This window comes from Eublepharis macularius, chromosome 5, assembly GCF_028583425.1.
Source record: "Eublepharis macularius isolate TG4126 chromosome 5, MPM_Emac_v1.0, whole genome shotgun sequence".
Classification (NCBI taxonomy): Eukaryota; Metazoa; Chordata; class Lepidosauria; order Squamata; family Eublepharidae; genus Eublepharis; species Eublepharis macularius.
The window spans coordinates 59,710,719-59,735,824 of NC_072794.1; the positions used below are offsets into that span (position 1 = coordinate 59,710,719).

Consider the following 25,106-nt stretch of genomic DNA (forward strand, 5'->3'; position numbering starts at 1 on the left):
TTGCTTTGAATGTATGCATCTGAACAAAAAAAATACACTGAAACTGTCTTTATATCTTGCCTTAGGTATAATTGCAATCATCAGCACCAGCGATTATGTAAACTGACCTATCGAACAGAGTGCAGTTGGCAGGTATCTAACAAGGTCCTGCAAGGTTGCAGACCAAAGCACAGGTAAATTTTTTTTTACAGTCTGAACCAATCAGATACTCCAACCAAAACAGCTAGCCAATGAGTGCTCCTTTGAATGCGGACTATTGGAAATATTGGTGCCGCTTGGCCAATCCAAAGGAGCTTCAGCTTCTCGCGTGCGCCCACCTCCTCCCATTCAGAGGGAGGAGGGCGCTTCAGCGGGAAAGGGGGGGGAGAAAGACGCTTGGCCGCCGCTGCGCCTGTTGTACTGTGCTGTGCTGTGCTGCGCGCGAAGCCAGACGAGGAGGCGGGCTGTGGTGCCTGGTGCTCTCCCGCCGCGGCTGCCCTTCTCCCTCTTACTGTCCCTCCGGCAACATGGCAGGGCTGAGCAGCAGCATCTCGAGCTTCGGACGGTGCAGCCATGCCGTGGTGCGGGCTCTGCCAGAGTCCTTGTGCCAGCAGGCGCTGAGGCGAGAGAAGGGTAAGGAGGTGGACTTCGCGCGCGCCGAGCGGGAGTACCAGCTCCTGGTCGGCGTGCTGAAGACCAAGCTCGGGCTGCAGGTGCTGGAGCTGCCCGCCGACGAGAGCCTGCCGGACTGTGTCTTTGTGGAAGACGTGGCCGTCGTGTGCGAGGAGACAGCTCTCCTCACGCGCCCGGGGGCGCCCAGCAGAAGGAAAGAGGTACCGTGGTGTGCAGGCTGCGGGGTGGGGCAGGGGAAGAACTGAGGAAAGAGCGGGTCCTTCTTCCCTGCCTCCTGGCTGATAACCGAGGCAACTTCCCAGCCCAGCCGAAGGTGTTGAGACTGGGAGGGCAGGTCGGGTGCGGGAAGCGCCTGGGCGGCGGCGGCACCGGCTTCTGCCGCTGCATCTTGGGATGGGCCGGTTCGTTTCCCAGCACAGCGAAGCAGGCGGTCGTTTCCTGTCAGTGACATTGATAGGACCTGAAAGAAAAGCTTGTGGAGGATGCAAAGACATGGGCTTAAAGCAAGGCGCGGGGTGGGGTGGGGGGTGGAATCACAAGGAGCCCTGACAGCTCGCTCCTGAAGGCGACTTCTTTGGGTGTGGAGTGCGGTACTGTAAGGCGTGGCAGGCTGGGAGGAGGGGAGGCAGAAGACAGAACGGCAGAGGGGAGGACCAAGATGCTTAATGCAAATACAGTGTCTCTCCCCACCCCATATGTTCATTGCTAACTCAGAAGCCCTCCTGTTATTCATCTTTCATCAGGCTTGCACAATATCTGCAAATTAGGGTGAGGGTGGGGAAAAATATTTCTGAAACTAGCATTGTCTTGCCATGAATCACAGTCAGTTTTCATTTGTGGAAGGGGGATGCTGAGCCCAGATGCTTTGTGATGGTTTGTTTTAGAAGGAACTGCATTTGCTTGGCGTGAAAAGATAATTTGGCTCCTTTCTTTGCATTTTCCTCCCTCTCAATTTAGAAGTGATGAGTTTTTTAAAGTTAGCAGGCGGGTGGGAATACGGTCTTGCACACATGCTTTTAGGAAGTATCAGTGGCTTGTGTTTGCTTCAGAGTAAATCACAGCAGGATTCTTTTTAATGAAGCCAAATCAAGGTTGATGCTCATATTTATCACAAATAGTTAAAAACTTCAGGAATCTTCACAGGATTAAAAAGAAATCTGCACTTGAATGGATGGTACAAAAGTTGGACATGGATATTGCTGAACTGACACATTTTCTGCAAATTTTGAACAAGGTTCTTCAAAACTCAGATGGATATTGCTTTGGAAGTAAAGGGACATATGTAGGGAAGTTGTCACACTGGACTAGCCGTTTTGATTAGTATAGTTTGTCTTTGAAACAATACACACATTCACATTATTAGCTTGACAGTTCATTGCAGTCATATTGTATTTCTGCACACAACCACAGAAAGTTTAAAGATGCTTCATCAGCCACACCAGTATGTTTGTGTTTGGTTTTACTAAAATGTGTGCCTTTTTCAATTCCTTAACAGCTTTCGGTTCTTTGGTAACTTGAAATTAAAATTAATTTCTCTCTTTAAATGAGGCATAGGTTTTTTACACATCTTTCAGCAGCAGATATGAAACCGATATATCCTGCATTTACACATAAATTAATAATTATTGTTTTCTTTGAGTCATAATATTCTTCACTAAAAATGGCTTCAAGCAGGTGTTATTGCCGTGTTATGTATAAGATTCTTTGCATGATCACACATTGTAAAGGAAGGATACTCAAATTGGGAAATATTAAATATCTTACATAAATGCAGACTTCACTTACTAATTTGGTAGTACACAACATATTTGTTGAGAATTCTTTCCTTCATTGAGTAATTCTTGGGTCATTTTTAGACTCCCATGTTGGAAAACCATAGAAGTAGATTGAAGCAGAGAGAATATGGCATAGTGGCCAGAGTGATGAACCAGGATCTAGGAGACCCAGATTTGAATACTTACTCTGCCATGGAAGCTCACTGGGCAACCTTGGGCCAGTCACACACTCTCAGTCTAACCTACCTCACAGGGTTGTTGTGAGGACAAAATGGAGGTGAGGAGAATGATGTAAGCCACTTTGGATCTTAATTGAAGAGAAAGATGAGTATAAATGATGTGAAAGGTTTTTTAAAAGTAGACGGTTTTGCAGGAATCTGAGCCTTTAAATATTTTATTTCATTTTATATTATTTTTCATTTTATATTATACATTTTTCATTTTATATTATAGTACAGATTTTCCAAAGTTTGCTTTAGTGTGCTGTACTTGTGCAGTTTTTTTTTAATATTCTCACATATAAGTTGGAGCAAATCCAAGTGTATTTTGCATTACTTGGTTTCAGTGCACTGATGTGCCCCCGTGAGCTGTAATTGGTTTCCAGGGCATAAGACGGTCATGTCAGGAACCACCTAAGCAATTGGTTCAGACAGGCAGGGAGGAGATCAGCCAACCAGAAAATGAAATAAAAGCAGTCAGCAGAGTCTGATTTGGGAAATGGCTGAAGCAGATTAGTGGCTAAGAAAAACTGGGCTGTTTAATAATACAACAGCAAAATATAACAAAGGTCTCCCATGCCATACCAGCTGCTGAAAATCAGCAAAAAAAAAAAAGTATATCCAGAGACAGTTGTGTATTTAAATCTCATTTAATTATACAGCATTTCAAATATTTGAAAAATGTGCCTTTGACTTCAATAAGATAACAGCTACATCAGAAATGATAGAACTCTGTGCTGCAAGAGGATTGTTAGTATGCTGTGAGAAAGGCATTAAAACTCCTGTTACTCACAAAGTGTTATATTTCTGCATAGTTCACTGCTCTGGCTTTGCATCCTTCTAGACAACCTCTGCATGATCAGATAAGCCCTCATGTGTCAGCAGTGAATATAGGTGTGCTGGGATTGCTCAGTTACTGCTGATGAAGAAAGATGGCGGAATTAGCCAAACTCACAAGAGGTTTCCTACTGCACTCTGCTTGAGTCAGGTTCTGGTTTTGAAGGCAGACCCAGAACAGAAACTCATGCAGGTGTATAGGACTGGGTTCTGTGCCGGGGTCACAGTGCTTACACATATACTAAATGCAAAGTTTTTAAAAGCTATATGAGCAGCGTATTCTAATTACAAGTTTAAAAAAGTGTGTTCTTGAAAAGCTGGGTTACATCCTGTGTTGGGTGTAGACATCTTTTGGTCCTTTATCCAAATAAAGTTCCCTAAAGAGTAGAGCATACCTTCACCAATTGCCAACTCTTTCTCCTTTTCCTCTTTTTTCCAAGGAACAGGCACCTCAGGCATCACTGGGGAATGATACATAGAATCATAGACTCAAAGAGTTGGAAGGGGCCTTACGGACCATCTAGTTCAACCCCCTGCCCAATGGAACAACAGCTTAAAGCATCCCCGACAAGTATTCATCCAGCCACCCATTGAAGACTGCCAGTGAGGGGGATCCCTAGGCAGCTGATTCTACTGTTGAATTACTCTTAACATGAAGAAGTTTTTCCTAATATCTAGCCAGTATCTTCTATCCTGTAGTTTAAACCCATTATTGCAAGTCCTATCCTCTGCTGCCAAAAAGAACAGCTCCCTTACCTCTCCTAAGTGACAGCCTTTTAGATATTTAAAGAGAGAAATCATGTCTCTCTTCAACCCCCTCTACTGTAAACTGAACATTCCCAAGTCCCTTAGTCTTGCCTCGTAGGGCTTGGCCTCCAGGCCCCTGATCATCCCGTTCCCATTTGTCCACATCCTTTTTGAAATGAGGCCTCCAGAACTGCACACAATACTCCAGATGGGGCCTGACCATTGTGGTATATAGTGGGACAGTGACATCCTGTGAATTGGACATTATGCCTTCATTGATACACCCCGAGATTGCATTTGACTTTTTTGCTGCTGCACCACACTGACTGCTTATATTTAGCTTCTGATCCACCTATATTCCAAGATCTTATTCACACACACTGCTACCCAGAATTGTATCCCTCATCCAGTATGCATGCTTTGCATTTTTGTTACCCACGTGCAGAATCCAGCACTTATCCTTGTTAAATGGCATCTTAATCAAATTTGTCCACTTTTCAAGTGTGTTCAGATCTTGTTAAATTCTTATCTCTGTCTTCAAGAATATTTTCTGTTCCTCCTAGTTTAGTGTCATCTGCAGATTTAATGTAATCCCTTTACACCCTCAGCCAGATCATTTATAAAAATAGCGGAAAGCACTGAGCCCAGAACCAAGCCCTGGGGTACTTCACTGGACATCTCCCTCCAGTCAGACGAGATGCCATTGACAACTACACTTTAAGTGTGGTTATACAAGCAGTTATCTATCCATCTAACCATCCCAGAATCCAGTCCACTGTCCTCCAGTTTATCCATCAGAACATCATGAAGAACCTTGTCAAAAGCTTTGCTGAAATCCAGACAAACTATATGGACAGCATTCCCGCAATTCAGTGAGCCTGTCACTCTGTCATAGAAGTAGATGTTTCATGAGTCAACCAAGGCTCAGCGATAGCAAGGACTCCCCAGGTGAAGAGGAGCCCCCTGCATTAACAGAAGCCAACCAGCAGGAAAATGAACTGCAGGCCTGTCAGGATCCACAAACGGCAGCTGGTGCAGAGCCACAGAGACCCTCCAGCCCTGATTCAGCTGGTGCAACTCAGTTGGTCATTCTCAGCCCTTCAGCATCACCTGCACCCTTAGAGCACTGCAGGAGGAGGCTGAAAACAGAACTACAGGTGAGACAGCAAAGTGTACACCTCCTGGCCCGACAGCAGCTGCTTGCTGATTGATGACGGAGATGAGTTGGTGCAGGGTTCCTCTTGAACAGCTGGTTGCAAGCATAGCCCTTAGTCATGTGATTATAAAAACAGCCAAGAGAGGCGGTTAGGTGTGTACACAACACGTATGATAGCTGTTAAGCCACTGACTCTGTGTCGTCTGATTTCTGGAGCCCCAACCTTGGACTTGATGCTGCCTTGTCTGATTTCTGGAACCCTGACCTTGAAGTGAATGGCACTGCCTTGCCCAACACTTGGAGCCTGCAAGCTAGTGCAAGATGAGGTGAGTCTGGCAGGACCTGTTGGGGACAAATCCGTGTTGATTTTCCCATATCACCATATTGTCCATCAGATGCTTGCGGATTGATGCCTTTAATATCTGCTCCAGCATTTTCCCTCAGACAGACATCGGGCTGACTGGTCTGTAGTTCTCAGGATCATCTTTTTTCTCTTTCTTGAAAATTGAGATAACATTTGCCCTCTTCCAGTCTTCAGGCACATCACCTGTCCTCCGAGAGGTCTGGAAGATGATTGACAAGGGTCTGCAAGCTCTTTTGAAAGTTCTTTAAGCATTCTAGGGTGCACCCCATCTGTCCCAGGAGATTTGTAAACATCCAGTGCTGCTAGGGGCTTCTCAACAACTTTTTTGCACATGTCAACCAGCAGCCCCGAAGCCATGCCTTGCCTACTACCATTTCTAGATGGGTCTGTTCTCTCCTTCAGGAAGTAAACTGAAGCATAATAAGCATTTAGCCTTTCTGCCTTCTCTCTGTCCTCTGTCAGGGTTTCTCCATTTTCAACCAGAAAAGGGGATATCACCCCCTTTTCCATTTAGTTACTCATGTATCTGAAGAACATCTTTTTGTTGTGGCAAGCCCTGTGGCCAGTCTCAGCTCATTCTGAACTTTGGCCTTTCTGATGGCTGGCCTATGGTGCCTAGCTACCCTTAGATACTTTTCTTTAGATGCATTTCCTTCCCTCCATGTACCTGAGTAATTCAAGGAAGAGTATTCAGAAGCCATAGAAATATGCATAATTATAACAATGAAGCAAGTTCACACATCTTTTTTCATTTCATCTTGCCATCAACAGGAAAGGTAGAGGAAGGAGCAAAAGTGAGAAAGGAGAGGAGTGGAAGTGACATATTGGAATGAAAAGAAACGGAGCTAGATAGTTGGGGCATATGTGAAGAAGGGTGTACCTGTCTTTATCTTTTATCTTATCTTATATCCTATTTTCTTCTTAACCAAGAAAGACTGTAGAATGAATGGAATGTATGTAAGATACTGGCTTTTTAAAATTCTTTTTTATTCTTTGAGGTGTCTATACTAACCTCTTTATTTATTATTCTTTAAACATGTGCCCTTCCTTTCTTTTTGAAACAAGGGCCGATTCCAGATGGCCAGAAATTGCGGTTTTTCTGCGGAAATAATCGCTTACCGTCCACACGTTCACTTTCGTCTCCATCCGCTTTGTCTCGCAGCGTGCCGTGCCGTCCCGCTTCCGGATGTTCGCACGGCCAACTGAGGTACTGGGGATTGGTTGTTTCCTCCCCATCACAGTTGACGTCGGGGGCCTTCATTGGTTCGCATTTCGTTTTTTTAAAAAAATTTTTTTACGTGTTTTGCGCAAATGCGCAAACACTCAGGTATGCGAATACGCAGCGTCGACGTTTGTGTGCTTTTGTGCATTTGTGTGCATTTGCGCAGGTTCATGTGCGCAAACATGCGACTGCGCAAATGGCGCCCGGTTTAAAAAAAAAATTAAAGGAATATTGTTGCCGGCTGGCCGGCAAAGGAAGGAGGGAAAGGGGAGGGCCTCTCCGCAGCGACGAAGCATCCAGAAGTGTGCAAACCTGCAATACTGCGTTCACACCATCCGCTTATAGAGCGCAACCGAGCGCCATGGACCGCAGGTAAGCCGGGACGGGAAATTGCGGGTTTTTATGAGTGCTGTTGCTGAAAAAGCGAAAGCACTCGCTTTATTTGTGCCCGTCTGGAATCGGCCAAGAACTCAAAGATGGCTTCCCCTTGAGCAAGTAACATTTTAATATTCTTTTTTTGTTCTGAATCTAACAAATTCCTTCATTCAGTCTATCTCATTTCATTCAATCAAACCATTCTGTCTCATTCTTTTTTCCTACTGCCTTCCACTTTTCCTAGCATTATTGCCTTTTCCAGTGAGTCTTGTCTTCTCATGATGTGATCAAAGTACAATAGCCTCAATTTAGTCATTTTAGCTTCTAGGGAGAATTCAGGCTTGATATGCTCTAGAACCCTCTTATTTGTCATTTTGGCTGTTCATTGTATCTGTAAATTTCTTCACCATTGTCACATTTCAAATAAATCAGTTCTCTTCCTGTCAGTTTTTCATTATGAGCAAGAAAATCAGTTAATGTGTGAGAAAGATGAGATGAAAATTTATTTTTCCGTGGGGAATAAGACCCAAAATTGAATGAGGCACATATTTAAAAATAGTTCTAACTTGCTTCTAGTGGCTAAGGTGCAAATTAAAGTAGTGAGATTGTAATTATGCCTGTTTTAAATACTAACCGATTTCCCTCTGAACTAAGCCTAAAAGTCTTCTTAATGAGCTTAATAACTGTTTAAATGTATGAATCCATGTGAGGCTTTGGCAGGGGCATAGTTGCACATGGCGTCGGTGTGCCTGAACTGCAGCCCTTGGCCATGGACAGGGACTGCACAGGTCCCCGCTCTGTGGAAGGAGGGGAGGTATACATCACCCTTGCTCCCTCTCTACCACTCGCAAGCCTGCTCAACCTATCAGGGTACCTGTGGCATCATCCCACTTCCAGCCTTCCACAGCTTCCACCCTCTTCACCTCCTCCTTTCTGGTTCTGGTTCTGGTTCTGGTTCTGGTTCTGGTTCTGGTTCTGGTTCTGGTTCTGGTTCTGGTTCTGGTTCTGGTTCTGGTTCTGGTTCTGGTTCTCCTCTCCTCTCCTCTCCTCTCCTCCAGCTCTTCCATCCTTTCTCTCCACCTCCACCTCCCTCCTACACAACCCACTTCCCTTATATCCCTTTACCCATTCCTGGCTCCACCTGCCAACCAGGCCCCCAGCCCTCTAGCCATGGCCCTGGCTATCCTAGGCAGCCACACCTGTGGTTGCTTTGCTGGCTGCTTTGGGCCTGCACCTCCTTTGCTGGCTGCTGGGCTTTCTCTGCTGATTGCTTTAGCCACACCTGCGCCTCCTTTGCTGGCTGCTGGGCTTTCTCTGCTGATGGCCTCAGGCAGCCACACCTGTGGCTGCTTTGCTTCTAGCCTCACTTGGTCCTGGCTAACCCCTTCTAGCCTGCCTGAAGGTTGGAGCATGGCCCTTGGTTGCCCTTGCTGCCTTTCCTTCCCTGCTGGTGAGGTTGCTGGCTGGCTTGCTACAGGCTGCCTGTCCCTGCTTCTTGTGTCCTCTCCCTCTAGCTGAGTCCCTTCCCGGCTGTCCTCACTTTCCCTGCCTGGGCTCATAGCCTCCCATAGGAGGGTGTTGCTAGCTGGCTTCCATCTGCCCCATCTGACCCTCTGAGGCTTGGGAGCTTCTTTCCCTCCCTCTGGTGCCGGTGGGTTCTGGACCTGTGTGTCCGTTGGGGCAGCCGTGCCGCTGTCTCCTGGCCGTCCCCTGTCCTCTTCTCCTGGTGAGTCCGGGGCCTAAGCCTCAGACCCCAGACACATAATTAGAATTTCACTTTCACAAAGATTCTACTTAGAACTGCATATGGCAACAAATGTTTCTTGACTGATTCACCTGATGATTAAGCGTATTTCATTATATAGCCTTAACTGATCAGGGCAGCAACAAAAACTATCTGAAAAAGGCATTTGTATTAAGAATATGATACTGTAAATTATTTAAATCTATTAAAAGGAAGATGATAACGCTAAAGACATTTTGCTCAATAGTCCTGAAATTAGTGTATAGATGCACTATCAGTTCAGTTTAACAGACCTGCTTGGAAAAGAGGCGATGTGATATTTATGTTCTTATCTACAACCCTCTGATTCTATAATCTTAATAAATTTTATGGGCTAATTTACAGTTTTAACAGCCGGATGCTGTTTTCTCAAAAACAAGCCTCAGTGAGTTCAGTGGGACTTAATTGTTAGTATAAAGGGCTGTAATGGTTGATGATCTAATATGATATTGAGTGATATTCAGATGTTAGACTTCTGTTAGACTACGATGGACAAAAACATGGATTGTCACCACACTTTTGTCAGCCTTCAAACAAATTCTACTTGAGATGTCCAAATGTGGCTGCCTAGCATTGGCGTTTGTTTTCTCCTTGGAAGCAGAACTCAAAATTGTTAAGTCCTAGTTTGTGGAGAAGAAGCAAACTCCCAATTTATCTGAATACACTTCACCAAATGCTCTCTGAATAAAACAATCTTACATGCCTTTCTGAATGAAATTGATCTCCATACCCACTCTGGTAGGCCATTTCAGAGGAATGAACCTACCAAGAAAAAAACCATGATGACCTATTGCCATACAAACAATCCTAGGAGATGGTACTATGAGAAGAAGACTGTCTGAAGACTGTAGTTGGCACATGGGAGAGAAGTGTTTACAGAGAAGTATAGTTGTTTAAGTATGAGGGGTCCAGGACATGGAAGGACTTTAAAGATAATAACCAGAACTTTGAATTAGGCCTGGAAACAAATAGGTAACCAGTAAAATCTGGCAGCTTGTTGTACCTTCACTGTTTAGTTTTTTGAGAGCAAGCTGTCCAGAGCCCAGCAAGGGAGAGTAGTACAAATAGAGTTGCAGCTTCCTGGAGAAAAAAATGTCCAGTCTCTTTAATAGAAGCTTAATGGAATGTTAATGGGATAGCATTTTCTACAAGCCTGCTTGTGGCTCTAAGTACAGGTTCCCTAAACTTCAAGGGTTCCTTGCCTAGACTCTGCTACCCAGCCCCTCAAGTGGCTTCGGTTGGGACAACTGAAAACACTGTAGTACTACCAAGACTATGTATCTGCATGCAGTTTTTTTTAAAAAAATAGTAGAATATCATGTGACTGGAAAGTTTGGTACCAAAAGATGATTAATAGTAAGGTTCTTAATAAGTAAAGCTAATCAATGTCAGCCATATATTGCCTCTCTACCATTAATTAGGTTAATTAACTTCTTTACATTGCACATTAGTACCAGCAATATCTCTAGTTACTGGGAGATCATTTAAAATAGTGTCTCTGCAGTTTTGGCAGTGAACCATTTACATTACCTTGGGGGATTAATGTTTGCCAGTGGGAAAATGCAGATTCAAATAAAAAAGCTGAAATTATTTTATCATTTTGCAATATTTACATAATGCCAGTTCATACTCTTAAATTTCTCAATGTGATGATGTACACCACATGCAAAATATTGGTGTGTGCCAGGCCATGCACGTGGTGAACTTTGCCTTTCTGTTAATTTAGGCACCACTTCACTCTAGGCATTCAGTTAGCAGACTCCCCCACCCCCTCAAAAGACCCTGAATTTCTTGGAGTGGTGGGGACCATTCATTTTGTAATGAATCCCAGCAAACTCTCTGTTTTCCTTTTTTTTTTCTGAGAAAGAAAGATCTGTTTGGCAAAACTAACCTTTTTTCAGGTTTCTTTCCCAGTTTCCCCTAGTTCTGTGCTGAGCTGTTTCTAGGGCTGTGGCTGGTATTGGCATCAGAATTTCCCCCATCTTTTTATAATAATAATAATAACATTCGATTTGTATACTGCCCTTCAGGACAACTTAATGCTCGCTCAGAGTGGTTTACAAAGTATGTCACAATTATCCCCACAACAAAACACCCTGTGAGATGGGTGGGGCTGAGAGAGCTCCAGAGAGCCGTGACTAGCCCAAGGTCACCCAGCTGGCTTCAAGTGGAAGAGTAGGCAAATCAAACCTGGCTCTCCAGATTAGAGTCCTGCACTCTTAACCACTACACCAAACTGGCTCTCTCAACTCTCCTTCACTGGTGAGACAGCTTCTGTTTTTGATAGCAAAATCTTATTTCTAAACTCAACAGTGTCATCCTGAGAACATCTAATTAGAATCCTAATCAGATCTATTTGATAGGGCTTACTCTCAGGAAAGTGTTCTTAGAGTTTCACTGTCAATTAAGAATTCTCCTCTGTCCTGTAGTTGTGGTTACCTTTCCAATTGTATGGTCCCTCCCTTTAACCTTTCTTCTGATGCTGTTGGGTGCAACCTAGAAAGTAACTGTCATGGGCCAGTCTGGGCTCAGTGAAAGTGAGGACTCCTCAGTGAGGGCTCCTCAGTGAGAGCTTGTGTAGCCAGCCCTGACTCCTCAAGAGAAGAAGAGTTCTGTGTAGCCATCCCTGACTCAGCAGAACCCAGCGATCAGGAAGAATAGCTGCGGGCTAATCAGAGTCCACAGCCAGCAGCTGAGGCAGAGTCACCGGCGCCCTCCAGCCCCAACACCACAGAGGAAGCTCAGCAAGGAACCTCCAAAACCACAGTTGAAGCCCAGCCAGAGGCTTCCACCCTCCCCAGGTTCGCCCACAGCTGCAGACGAAGGCAGAGAGTGGAACTGCAGGAGAGACAGCACAGTGCTTGCCTCCTGGGCCGACACCAGCTGTGTGTGGATAGTGACAATGAGTAGCATCAGGACAGAGCCCAAGCAGTTGGCTGCAAACCACGCCTGGTTATAAAAGCCAGTTTAGAGGACCTGCCGGGCATGGAAGCAATGTGTTCAATTCTTGCTACTGCTGTGACCACTCCCTTGAACCTTGTCTTGCTTCTGTAGCTTTGGACCGTGTCCTGTCTCTGCCTGCATCTAGACCTGATCTTATCAGTAACTGACCTACAGACCCCCCTGATTTGGCTTTTAGATTTTGAACTCACCTCTGGCTTGGGACTTGTGTGCAGACTTTGAACTGGACTTTGACAACTCTGCTTGGGCTAGCTCAGCCCATGGCAGTAACAATTCTTAGGGCTTGCATAGGAGTCCAGAAGGTTTTCTATTTTGAATTGGTCAGGGTTCTTTTAGTGTGGAATATTATACACATTGAGGAATTTGGGAATCATTAGCAGCAGAGGGATGATGACTAATATTTATAGGATAGGGATGCTCATGGCATTTTTAGTTTGATAAGCTCAGCAAGATCTTGTATACCTGCTGACTTCCAAATATAGAATTGTAATAAACATAACACATCTGTTTGGTTAAGGGTTTGGGGGGGGGGGCAGAATTGCATTCATTCATATTCCGTGATCTGAGAAAACAAATTTCCTCAACCATCCTTTCTGCAACATTGTTTTAGAAAAACTTTTAAATTAACACTTTTAAAACACATGTATATTTAACAAACTCATTAAAAGAAAGAGAAGTATACATTTTATTAAATACATTTTTCAAAAAAATAAATATCACTTTCATAAAATTTAGGTTGTAACAATGAACAGACTTCCTAGGTAGTAAGTTCCATAAATGCCAAATTGATTTTATTAATAACAATTTAATTGCCTGCCTTAGCTCATCCTCAACTGGTCATTAAAAGCAAAATGTGTATCAGGCCCAAGCTCTGCAATGTGATGGCCATCAGCAGTATTCCCTCTCGGTCTTCTCTCTCTCTCTCTCTCTTGCAGGGAGAGGTTCTACAAATCTGCACGTGGGGCTCTCCCCTCTTAAGAGTTCCTGCATAGTGGAGTGCAACTACTTGGGGATGACGTAGTGTAACCAGTGATCTAATAATTATCATTTCTTCTAGGAAACGGCATTCTAACTGTGTCTGGTGGGGCTGTCCCATGGGATTCTGACTCTGCAAGACCACAGCCATCATGTTTGATTAGTAACAGCAAATATTAGAATGGAAAGAGAAAAGGAGAGGATATGGTGAGATAGCAACATGCAGACAGACAGGGTCGCCAGCTCCAGGTTGGGAGATCCCTGGAGATTTGGGAGGTGAAGCCTGGAGAGGGAAGTGTTTGGGGAGGGGAAGGGACCTCAGTGGAGTATAATGCCATACAGTCCATCCTCCAAACAGCCAGTTCCTCCAGGGCAACTGATCTCTATGGCCTGAAGATCAGTTGTAATTGCAAGAGATCTCCAGCCACCACCTGAAGGTTAGCATCCTACAGACAGCATAGTGATGGAGTGCCGGCATATCCAGGGGCAGCACCAGGGTTTCTGGTGCTCGAGGCTGCCCCTATGCGTGCGCACGCCCCCCCCTGGACTGCGTGATGATGTCACTGCGTAACGTCATCACGCAGCAAGCCGGCCCCATTGGCTGGTGGGAGGCTGGGACAGCACGCGGAGGCTGCCCACGCTCCCAGTTGGGTGCGGTGGGTAGCTGTGGAGGTTCTGCATGCAGCCCCGGATGCCTGCCATGCCTGGCCCATGGCTGCTGCGCCTGGGCGGGGGCGTGTTGGCGGCAGCAGTAGCGGCACAGGGCAGGAGGAATGGCAGGCTGCAGCAGCTGCGGGCCAGGCACGCCAGCTCCGCGGCACGCGTCCCAGCGCCTCCTCCGGCACCCCCTTTGGCACCTCAGTGCTCGAGGAGGGGGCTGGATCTGCCTCAATGGGCGCGCTGGCCCTGGGCATATCTGCAAGGCCCCTTACGTTCTTTCTGCATTGTACTTACTTATTACTAGTGAGTTTTGAAGGCAGGACTCATTTTGAGGGGGGAACATGCAGGAACGCAGTTCTGGTAGTTCCCCAAAGAGGTCACATGACAGGTAGCCCTGCCCACCTGACTCAGCCATTTTGGGCCTGTTTCAGTCTGGATTCGGGCCGAAATGGCCTGGATTGGGCCTGTGATGGGTGGTGGATCACTCTCCCGCTTAGCAGCGGCCTGATCCTGACCATTTTGGGCCCCTTTTCAGCCCCTTTTTGCCATTTTGGGCCCAATTTTGTCCCTGAATGGCCAGGATTGGGTCCAGAACAGCCAGGATAGATGATGTCAGGGAGTGTGCATACGCAAATCAGTTATGCTAATGACACACTTCCGGTGATATCAAGGGGCATGGCATATGCTAATGAGTTCCTCCAGCTCTTTTTGTGTATGTTCTAATTGTGCGTGATGTGAAGCCAGAGCGATGTAGCCCCCATGCTCTGCCCTATCATTTGAGCTGCACGTATTGTGGCTGGAGTGTATGTAGTGCTTGGGAGGGTTGTTAGCTGCAGTCTTGCTTAGTATCCTAAGTTGTGCCAGTACTGGAGGGGTTGGGGAGACTGGTGGGAATCTTGTATTTTCATTTCCTGTGTATTGTATGCAAAGTTTAAAACTAGGCCAGGGCTGTTGTTGGTGTAACGTTATGTCAGTGCTAGCTTAATGTGCTGGCTTAATGTTACACCCTCCAACTTGGATGGTGTGACTGGTGTTGGCAAAACTTAGGATACAGATTAAACCCCATTCCTCCAATGAGTAGCCTCTTAATTCTACACTAGTGCTGGAATTATATTGGCCCAGTACAGCTTGGTGCTGGTGTATCTTCAGGATATTGTTTGTTTGTTTGTTTGTGTTTGTTTGTTGGTAGTCCACCTTTCTCACTGAGACTCAAGACAGATTACACAGTGGATATATGAGTATATCTTTAGGGTACGCCATTGTACAGTGTATTTACCATTCTGAGTCATTCAGAGAGAGGGTTTCTAGTTGTACCATTAGTGCCTTCAGACAAGGAATGCTTGATACATAATTTAGTATTCAGCACTGTATGTGGATCAGTAAAGTATAAAACAGATTTAAGTTCTTGAGCCCTGTCCTGCTGTCTACCCGTTAATTTCAACTTGGGTGAACATCTATTTGTGTCTAGGGATACAGATTTGCTGCCCTATTCAAATGAATTAGTGCAGTGTGTTCTTTTTCCATATTGTTTCTAAATTTTATGTGATGCTTCCAGAAGCTTATGATTTAGTAGTTCATGGCATGTTTGAGTTACTAGTTATTGAGCATATATACTTAGGTGCACAAATATACATGTAAAATAAAACAGTTACTTTTTCTGTCAGATCTTCCCCAATTATTCTCTCTTTTTTTTTTAATAATTTTTTTTATTTTTCATAACTACAAAATACTACACAGCACTACACAAGACTATCACAAGGAAAGGGGAGAGGGAAGGGACAAAGGGGGGTGGAAAAAGAAAAAAAAGAAAAAAGGGGGGGGGAATGAACTACAAACACTAAACACTACACTTCAATGTTTCCCTTCATACTGTCATAATACAAAAATAGCTCCATAGGATAATGATGGAGTGGTTAATCATACAGAGAATAAACATTTCAAATTCTGATTAAACTTTCCTCCCCCTTCTAGGTCCCGGACGCAGTTCTCTCTGTGCAACCGCTGTTGCGGTGCTCTCCTCCTCCTCCCCCCCCTCCCTCCTCCTTTTCTTCGTTCTCGGTGCAGCAGAGTTCTGGGTTTTTATTCTCAAAATCCTTTAGTTGATCTTCTGATAATATCTTATAGGCCTGATCTTTATATCTGAACCATATTCCTTCCGGGAATAACCATTTGTACTTTATTCCATGGTCCCTCAGAAGAGCTGCAAATTTTTTATATTTAAAACGCCGTTTCCGGACTAGAAATGGAACGTCCTTCAAAATCTTGACTTTCAAACCCATAAAGTCCAAATCCGCATTGTATGAGTTATATAGGATGGTGTCCCGAATCTTTTTAAATGAAAAGTCAATAATGATCTCACGAGGCAACTGTCGCTTTGTTGCATATTTTGAAGAAGCCCGATGGACCTCCAAAATGGCGCTTTTAACCTCTTCTTTAGTCGTTCTCGCGGGTTCCGAGACCACCTCCCACAGATCCTCTTTTTCCTCCTCTTTCACGTTTTGGAGATGCAAAATTGTCTGCATTCGTTCCATCTGTAGCCCGATCAGCTGGTTCTCAACCAGCTTCAGCTCCTTTTTTGTAGCCTTCACAAGTGACGCACTTTCCAGAGCAGACTTCTCTGCCCCCCCCCGCTGCTGCCTTAATGGTTTTCACTTCGCTTTCAATTAAGCCCACCCTTTGATCAGTTTCATTCAGCTTGTCAACAAAGGGTTTTATGGCTTCCACCACCGCCCTGCGCACCAACTCTTCGAGCGACTCCCCCTTCAAGGTAGCCGAGATTGACTTACCGAGAGCGGGACTTTGCTTCTTTGCTGCCATTTGGGGGGGGGGGGCGCCAACAAAATTCTGGAACTCAGCGAAGGGGAAGAACGAGTCTTCATCAGATCAACCTCTCCTTCACAAACGCTTGTAGAACAGAAGGGATTCGCTTGTTTACGGGCTTCCGCCTGTTTCTTTTATTTGCCGTTTCTCGTTGCCCGGTGGCACTCGAGGCGCCGCGCACGTCTGCTGGCCTCCATAGGGACAAACGGGCAATTCCCCCCCCCCGCATTGATTTCGGGGAGTTCTTCCCGCCGCGTCCCGGACCCTGGCTCCCTCCCTGGGAGTCCTGGGGGCTAATCCTTGCGGATCAGCCGCCCGGTCAGGGTGCCCGGTCGTTTCCTCCCGGACCAGCCGAGAGGAGCGTCCGGCATGGCTGAGAAAACGAAACCGAATCCCCCCAATTATTCTCTTTTTGAAGCGTGCACTGGATGGCAGTCTGCCAGGAAAATTGTCAGTGTTGTTCAGTAAATTAATGTTGCAAACTTGATGAAACCTAATTTGAACTAACAGTACACAGAATAGGTTCCAGCTTGGATGCTGCTAAGACATGAAAGAACTTTATTAAAGGAAAGTTTGCTGCCTAATACACTTTTGGTCAAATAATAAAAGTGTTTTTAATGGCTTTTATCTAGGAAACTAGACTGTCAACATGTCATTTCAGCCTAAGCTGGTCTTAAAGGAGCCAGTGTGGCACAGTGGTTCAGACTAAGATCTGGGAGATCCAGGTTTCAATCCCTGTTCTGCCATGCTGGGTGACCTTGGGAGAGTCATATACTCTCAGCCTAATCTATGTATTGCTGTAAGGATACGGAGCAGGAGAGAACAAAAAAGTCAGGCAGTCAGCCATGGCTCTCACCATGCAGTTTACCCCCAACCAAGACCCATAAGCCAAACTGTTATTCTCTGAAAGTTCTCAGTGCACAGTTGCTGGTGCATAAACTTCACCTCCCCCTATGTTGAACATTTATGGGGTTCAGAGAAGCCAGCCACTCTATGCCTGTCAGGCAGGCTGCAGCCATTCTAAAATTCTCCAAGATGGAATCATGCTGGTCACAACTCTTCTGCCAGTCAGCACACTTTGAGCTAGGTACAGTGATGGCGTCCAAGTGCTAATTGAAAACACCTCTAATTATGGTGTGTTACATTGTCATTAATGTTGTGGTTATTTTAGCCCAGAAGAAAATTAAAATTGACTCAAACAATTAAATTGAGCAGTGTGCGTAGGGTTGTGTATTCCATGGGTGGAACTAATCATTACAGGTACCCACGGGTTCCTGAAACATTTTCCATGAAAGAGAAATGCTGAAACGGGGGCATTTGCAAGGGAAAACCAGATTATAGGAAGGGGTGAAATAGTCCTGAGGTGATTTTAAACTATTTTTCTTCAGGTGTAACCAAAAGTCCCAGGGGGGCATTAACAGCCTGGGGGCAGAGCATTTTCAGAGGAGAGTTGAGTGGTGTAGGGAGAGTTAAGTTCTGCCTGCCAGTTTTTTTTCTGCAAACACCTCCATGGATGCATTTACATCTTGGCAAATGGATATTTCAGAATACATACTTAGCAACTAAAGATGGGCATGGACCGGAAAACAGACCTAAATTTCAATGGCCTGGCCTGGTTTGTTGTTCATGAGCCAGCAGGTCGTGGGGGACGCCTGTTTCCCACAGACCCGCAACATTGGTCCAGGTTTTGTTTTTTTTTTAAACACGTTTAAACTGCTCCTGGCACCACTTGTAAGCAGCTCAGGGAGTGCTTTAACCCCTCCCTGTTCTAGCTGACTGGCGGGGAAGTCCACGTACCCATGAACCTGTCCACAGTTCATGGAAGTTCGTGGTCTGTCTGATCTATGAAACTCCACAGACTACAGACTGTCACCCTGTGGTCTTTTCCTGGTTCGTGCCCACTTCTGTTAGCAACATAATGCCTTGGATCTATCAAAACATTTCCACAGACAGAAGGATTTCTGCCTGCTGAGCATGATTTTTTTTCTCTTCTCCCTTCCTACTGTGGCACAGAATGGCCCCTGAAAGGCAACCCCCTTTTTTCCCAACTATTGCAGCTTTAAAAAAAAAATCTTGTGAGTAGATAGAGTAGTTTTAAATGATATAGGTAAAATAGGTCAGCTGCAGCAAATAACTGGGTATAGTGAATAACTGGATTTAAAGTGTCAATTTTTGTAGGCTTCTATGCTTGCCAAGTCAGTAATGGTCGCGTACAGGTCCCACTACCATTTAGGCCTCTTTTTGCCCTAGGGCTGTCCTAGCATAACCTCTCTCTACCTTTGATTTCGGTCTGGAGGGCATGCTTTTTTCACTCCACTTTCCGAATCCCCATTGACATTTTTCACTCCCTGGCAGGCCAGAATTTAGACAGGCCTGCCAAAGATTTCTCTCATTTGACCCGCCTGTTTCGCCTCTGTCCCACACTCCAAGGGCAACTCATTTTCTCTTGGTCCAGGTTAGAATAAAGAATTATTGGAAAATGCAGCCCTCTCTAGTCTGAGCACTATCATTGCTTTGCTCACCCTCTTGAAAAAGGATGTGTCCTCACATCCAGACTAGCCAAAGTGGTAATCATCAGGCCTAGCTTATTTTGTCTCAAGAACCCCTGTCTCCCAACCCAGGTGCTTACACTCCTGCACACAAAATAGCCACAGTGTGGGAGACTGCTTTAAGCTGCTTCTAGCACTGCTTCCATGTGGCAAGCCATTCATACATGCTTAACCACAGTGATTGTTTTATTTTCTTCCTACCTCTACAAACTATTCTTTTTAAAGAGGCTTGCAGTGGCTTGGAGAAAACCTTATGCATGTTGTTCCACATAAGTCTTGCTGCATGGAGGCACCTCCAAGGGTGCTTACTTTTAAAGACCCAGAAAGAGGAAGACAAGGTTTCCCCCCTTTTAAAATGTGAAATAGCTTAATCTGACAGTTTTTGGATACAGAGCAGAAGGATGTGCCGTCCTTGAGATTCTTCTCACCCAATTTGATGTTCTAGTGTGGTAGGTAGAGTGTCAGACTGAGATCTGGGAGACCTGGGTTTAAATCCCCACTCTGCCATGGGGGACCTTGACCAGTCACATACTCTTATCCTAGCCTGTTTCACAGTGTTGCTGTGAGGATCAAATGGAGGACAGGAGAATGATGTAAGCCCCTTTGGGTCCCTGTACAGGAGAAAGGTAGGGAATAAATGAAGTGAATAATACATTTGATGCGAGGTACATGTGTGTGGCCTGCAAAATCAGTTCAACAGCTCCAGCCCTAGAATTTTTGTCTTGTAGCCAGCCCCAATTATTATTTTGGTGGGGGTGGGAAGGGAAGAAGTAGGGATGCCAGTCTGCTGGGGGAGGGGGATCCGCCACTCCCACCCCCACCTCTCACCCCTGCTTACCTGGCTGGCAGGGGAGATCACACCTCCTGGCGTGTGACCCTGGGTGGCACGGCATGCTCCTACGTGCCGCAGTGGCCCAATTCGGGCCAAATCTGGCCCGAATTGGGCCCTATTTGGGCTCGATTTTGCTCGAATCAGGCTGCTGCAGGGAGCAGGAGCATTCCCATGTTCCATAGCCGCTGGATTTGGACCTGAATCAGGCCGCTGCATTGTGTGGGAGCCGATTTGGGAGCACTGCCGCACTCTGCAGTCGACTGATTTGGCCCCCTAGGCTGCTCTGGAGCCCTCCCAGTGCAGCTGTGACCTGCCCGATGATGTCACTTCCCAGAAGTGATGTTATCACACAAGGAGTGCACGCGTAAAATGGGGAAAATGAAAGTTAGGAGCTGGGCCCCACATATCCCACTGGGTAGCTAGGGGGACCTAGCAATCCTAGGAAGAAGCCAGTTTTCATTTATAATTTCATCTTTAGTTGATCAACCACACCAGTTGATTGAAGATGGTGTAATAGTTTTGTATAGGGTATGAAGAGGTATTTTAGGCAGAGTGAAAAAACTGAATTTTGTGTTGAAAAATCTAGGCTCTTTCGCAGAATGTTAATTAGAAGTAACTGACTGTTGGGTGTTTAAAAAATGCATTTTGAGTATGTTGTAGAAAAGAAATTGCACCAAGTAAAAAGAATATTTCAATAAAATGTTATCTGTGTGCTTTCATAATAGCAGTTTCACCTATGTTTATTCATTCATGACATACAAACATTAGCACAACATTCTGATTGTGTACTATGAATAGAAAAATCAAGATAATCAGTTTGGGAAACTCAAGGTTTTTTGCTTAAGAAAAGATGTCATCAGATACCAGGTCTAGTTTGCGTAGCTGCTTGGCGTGAAGCAAAAGGCTAACATGCAGGAGAAAGTTGGATTGTGCCAATAGTGTCGGTGCCTGAGCCAGATCCTTCTTAAAAACCTGACCAAGAAATGAGATCACACCAGTCAGTCTGGAGCAGAAAAAAAGGGAAATAGTATGTAATAGTAACTGAGTTAGGTATGCCGTCTGGCATAAAGTCCAGGTTTTTAAAGATATTTGAGGGTTTTCCCTATAAAGCATTGATTTAAGAAAATTGTCTTACGCATAAAGTCATGGAACATATGAGTGGGTGTCCTGAGACAGTTGAATGAGTCTCTGGAGCAATGCATTGTAAAACTCTGTGTAATAGTGCTCTCTTAAAAAACACAGAGGAACTAGAAATGTGAAGGCCCAGAAAGGATCAGGGAGAAAATTAAATTTAAAAAATATTTCCTTCCAGTGTTTGAAATGCTGGGATATTTAATGCAATATTTATTTAATGCTCTCGTACCATGCTTTCTCATGCTTGCAGGGAGAGCGGTCTATAAATTAAATAAATAAATAAAAATGAATGACTGTTTTCAAAAGCAGTGTTTAAAGCTGCTGCAAATCCCGCAGGCAACCAAACCCTTTTACTTGGCACACAAAACCACTTCTCTGCCCAAACAACTGGGGCAAGTCCCTGAGGTGCTGTCAGTATTGCCAGGGACAGCAGTGTGGGAGCAACCAATGGGTGGGTATAGCTTATGTTCGTCATCACCTCCCAACCCACAGTTATCCATCAGCACTGTACAACCCTTACATCTCCCCTTCCCCTTTGTTTGCTAGCACTGCAACATTTTTACCGGTAGACAATGCAGTTTTTTCCAGCAAATAAGGCTAAAAACATTATCTACCTCTACCATGAATCCAAGATTGAAAGGAAATAATAATTTTTCTTTTTGGATTATTAAACAAACAGCTTCCGAACTTGGTGTTTTAAAGTACTTTCAAAAGTAGCAGTATAGAAAGCTTCTTCAGGCATTTAGTCCAGATTCGGAATCTGCCAAGCACATTGCTGCTTACAATATGATGGCAAGACCTTTGTGCCTCTCAACCTTTGCCTCCTCTGGCTTCTTAGTGCAAATTCCCCCTTGTTCCACACATCAAGTTAAAAATACAAAACAAAAAACCAAGGAACATGCTAACTTGAAACAGTTGAGTGGTTTCTTTCAGGTCATGCAATCCTTTAGTTTTTTTGAAGCCTAAATTCATGAAAAATGCTTTCCTTTTGGAATGCCATAATATGATCTCTTGATTGTAGAGTTGCTGTCCCTTTAATAGATGCTTAATGGGTGGAAATGGGCAACTGAAGCTTTTCATGACATGGAGGCAACTATTATCACCTGATAAATAACATCCCATTAAATCTTTATTAAGCAGCAGCAGACAATGGCAAACCAACTCTGAATATCTCCTGCCTTGAAAGCCCTGTGGGTTTGCTGCAAATTGTCTGTGACTTGATGCTCTCTCTCTCTCTCTCTCTCTCTCTCTCTCTCTCTCTCTCTCTCTCTCTCTCCCTCTCCCTCTCCCTCTCCCTCTCCCTCTCCCTCTCCCTCTCCCTCTCCCTCCCCCCCTCCCTCTCTATTAAAGGGACAGAATATTTTTTCTACAAGCAAGTTTGCAACCCTACTCTATCCTATGTGTGGTAGTTCCCTCCTTCAGCACACACATATACAAGTTCTGAGTGGCTATATTAGACATCTGCTAGTATTTTCTCTTTTTTTAAAATTTGGGGTCTATTTGGTGGTATTACTCTGTGGAAATGGTTGTTTGTAAGCTATTGGCCAATTTTGGAAATACCTAGTCACTCTTCCTCCATCCTACTCTCTGATGTTAATCTGCCCCAAGTCTTGTCATCCTTAAAAGTCTGGAACAGTTATAATCTCTTGGAAAGATACATTTACTGTATTTGCACAGTCTGGAGATGGTAGTGAGGAAATCAGGGAGGAGCCCATGAATTATCTGTTCATCTCCAGCTATTGCATGAATTTACAGACCCTTCCCATCACACAGTATCAGCCCCACATAATACTGTGTCACCACAGCTGGTCCTAATACAGACATGAGAGCAAAACGGCCTGTGACATGAGAGAAGAACTTAGAAGTTCATGCAGAGGAGATAACTAAATGAGGTGAATCCAGTTACACAATTCATATCAAGCCACATATGTGACATATGGTATGTTATTCAGGAATTAAGCATTAGAATGCTTTCTAGAAAATTTTTCTCATTTTTAGTAGATGGGTGAAACCAAGGCTGATACCAGTCCTAAGGATATTCAGTGAATCAGTGGCATTGAACTCAAAATGCTGATGCAGCAGCTCACTCAAAAAAGTAAATCACAAATCACAGCTCAGTAATCCTTAAGAAACAAAGGTTACAGAAAATATTTATCCATTGTATATCACCCACTTCATGCATCCAAAGAAACATTCTCCCTCCTTTTTATAATAAACAAGTGCTCTCTCTCTTACTGACAAAATACAGAGATGCATTCTTTCTCTCATGCACAAACACACACAATACCCTTTCTCTCATGGAACACTGTTCCCCTCACTCGGATTCTGCTTCTGTCTGTTTCTCACCTTCTGCTAGCTGCCTTGTGTTTGCAGCACATTCTTTCTCTACTGCTTCCTTGGTCCCTGACTCCAGGATGGCAAGTGAGCATGGCAGGTGGCTTTGCTTGCGCACCCCTAGTGAGCAGTGGCTGCTTCCAGGCATCATTGCTGCTTGCACGTCCATTTGCTTGGATGAATGAGTAGAAATGGCTGCAAAGAGCAGCAGCTCCTGTAACTTGCCCACTCACCCACCTCCCTGAGCAGTAGAGTAGAAGGATGGGCATTGCTCCCCGCCCCTTCAAAGATTGGGCCTTCTTCCCTTCTTTTATGGGTTCATCACCACTCATCCCTGTGCTTTCTGCATACATCAAAGGAGGAAGGAGCCTGGCCCTGCTGCATTGGCCTTGTCCAGACAGAGAGGACTGGTAGTGGTGGTTGTGGATGTCCAAAAGCACATCAGAGATCAGCTATGGGCTCTGCATAAATACATACCGCTGATGCCAGTCCTGGTTAGAAAATACGAGGGGTGTGTTTTCAAAATTCATGCCTGTACAAAGCCTCTTATCTTTAACTTGTTTTTAGCATGGTTCTGGTCTATACTTGCAATTATTAATGGTTTGATAAATTGGTTGTAAATTCAGTTGAATATATAAAGATGAATTTTAGCAGAGTTAGGTCTGTAGCCTTTTAAGAATTCTTGCTTTGGGAGTTCATTCAGGTAGCTGTACACTCATGAGCTCCCAAAGCAAAACGTTATGAAACATTTACGTTGTTTACTTGAAGAGCATTCTGGTAACACAGCTCCTTAGTCTTTAACAATAAACAGAAATTGTAAATTTAATATTCATGTAGCCTTTAATAACATTTTAAGCCAATGAGAGGCAGAGCAGAAGAAAGTAAATTCTAATACCCCCCAAATTAAGTTACTTAATTTTCTACTGAAACTGGGTTTTGGCTTGGATAAACAAGAAATGGAATAAAAGTGCCAAAATACCACAAGAGTGTCTGTTGTCTGGCCCAACCAGAAGCAGGAAATGCTTGTGAGATCCTGTCTCCTGAGATTGTCAGCCAGCTCTGAGAGACTTGCCTGTTGCTAGTTACTAGAGAGCAAGGAATGTAGTTGAATGCAGTAGCTATGAAAATGTAAAAAGTAGTGGGGTAGCTAGCTAGACATCTTTTTTTGCATTGTTAAGGAAGTGCCCCCATGGGTTTTTGCTTTCTCCTCTCTCATGTGGTACAATTTGCTTGCATTGAGCCATCTGGTTTTGTTTTGCTAAGCTTTGTTGCTCATCCTGCAGTGCATTTAGAGCCCTCTTGACAACAAAGGGGTCTGAAATTGTGTTTCTGGCCTGAGAACAGTTTCATTAGCAGAACGATTTAAAATAGCACAAAAGCACAGTAATGACAGAATTGCCAAGTGGGAAATATATGTTTGCCTTTTGTAAGCATTTCATAGCAAGCCTCACAGAGCTTGGATGGTAGGATTCCCACCCATCCCAACTCTCCCCCCTCTCTTATCATAAAATGGGGAAAATACTACAGGGTGGAATACATTTTTGTGGTATTTACATTAGGGTGATTACCATGTAGCCTAATCTTATGCCAGTGGAAGGCAGAGGTCTTGCTTACCTCTCATAAATTGCTTATTGACAGTTAGTTGGATACCACTCAGTAGCAATGAAGAGGCAAATGACCCTTAATTTAAGGATCGACCTAACTACATGTGACATTAGGGATCTGTAACGTACATGTACGTGTAGTTTACCT

General features: G+C 44.6%; 1 protein-coding gene across 1 annotated transcript in view; it reads left to right on the forward strand.

Annotated features, from left to right (window-relative positions):
* Positions 1-354: 354 nt before the first annotated feature.
* The window catches only part of DDAH1 (dimethylarginine dimethylaminohydrolase 1), an 84,228-nt gene continuing 59,476 nt past the window's right edge, over positions 355-25,106 (forward strand). The window contains exon 1 of the mRNA XM_054981720.1: positions 355-812. Within this exon, the coding sequence (XP_054837695.1) occupies positions 507-812 (306 nt within the window). The 5' untranslated portion in view covers positions 355-506. The remainder of the gene's footprint in view (positions 813-25,106) is intronic.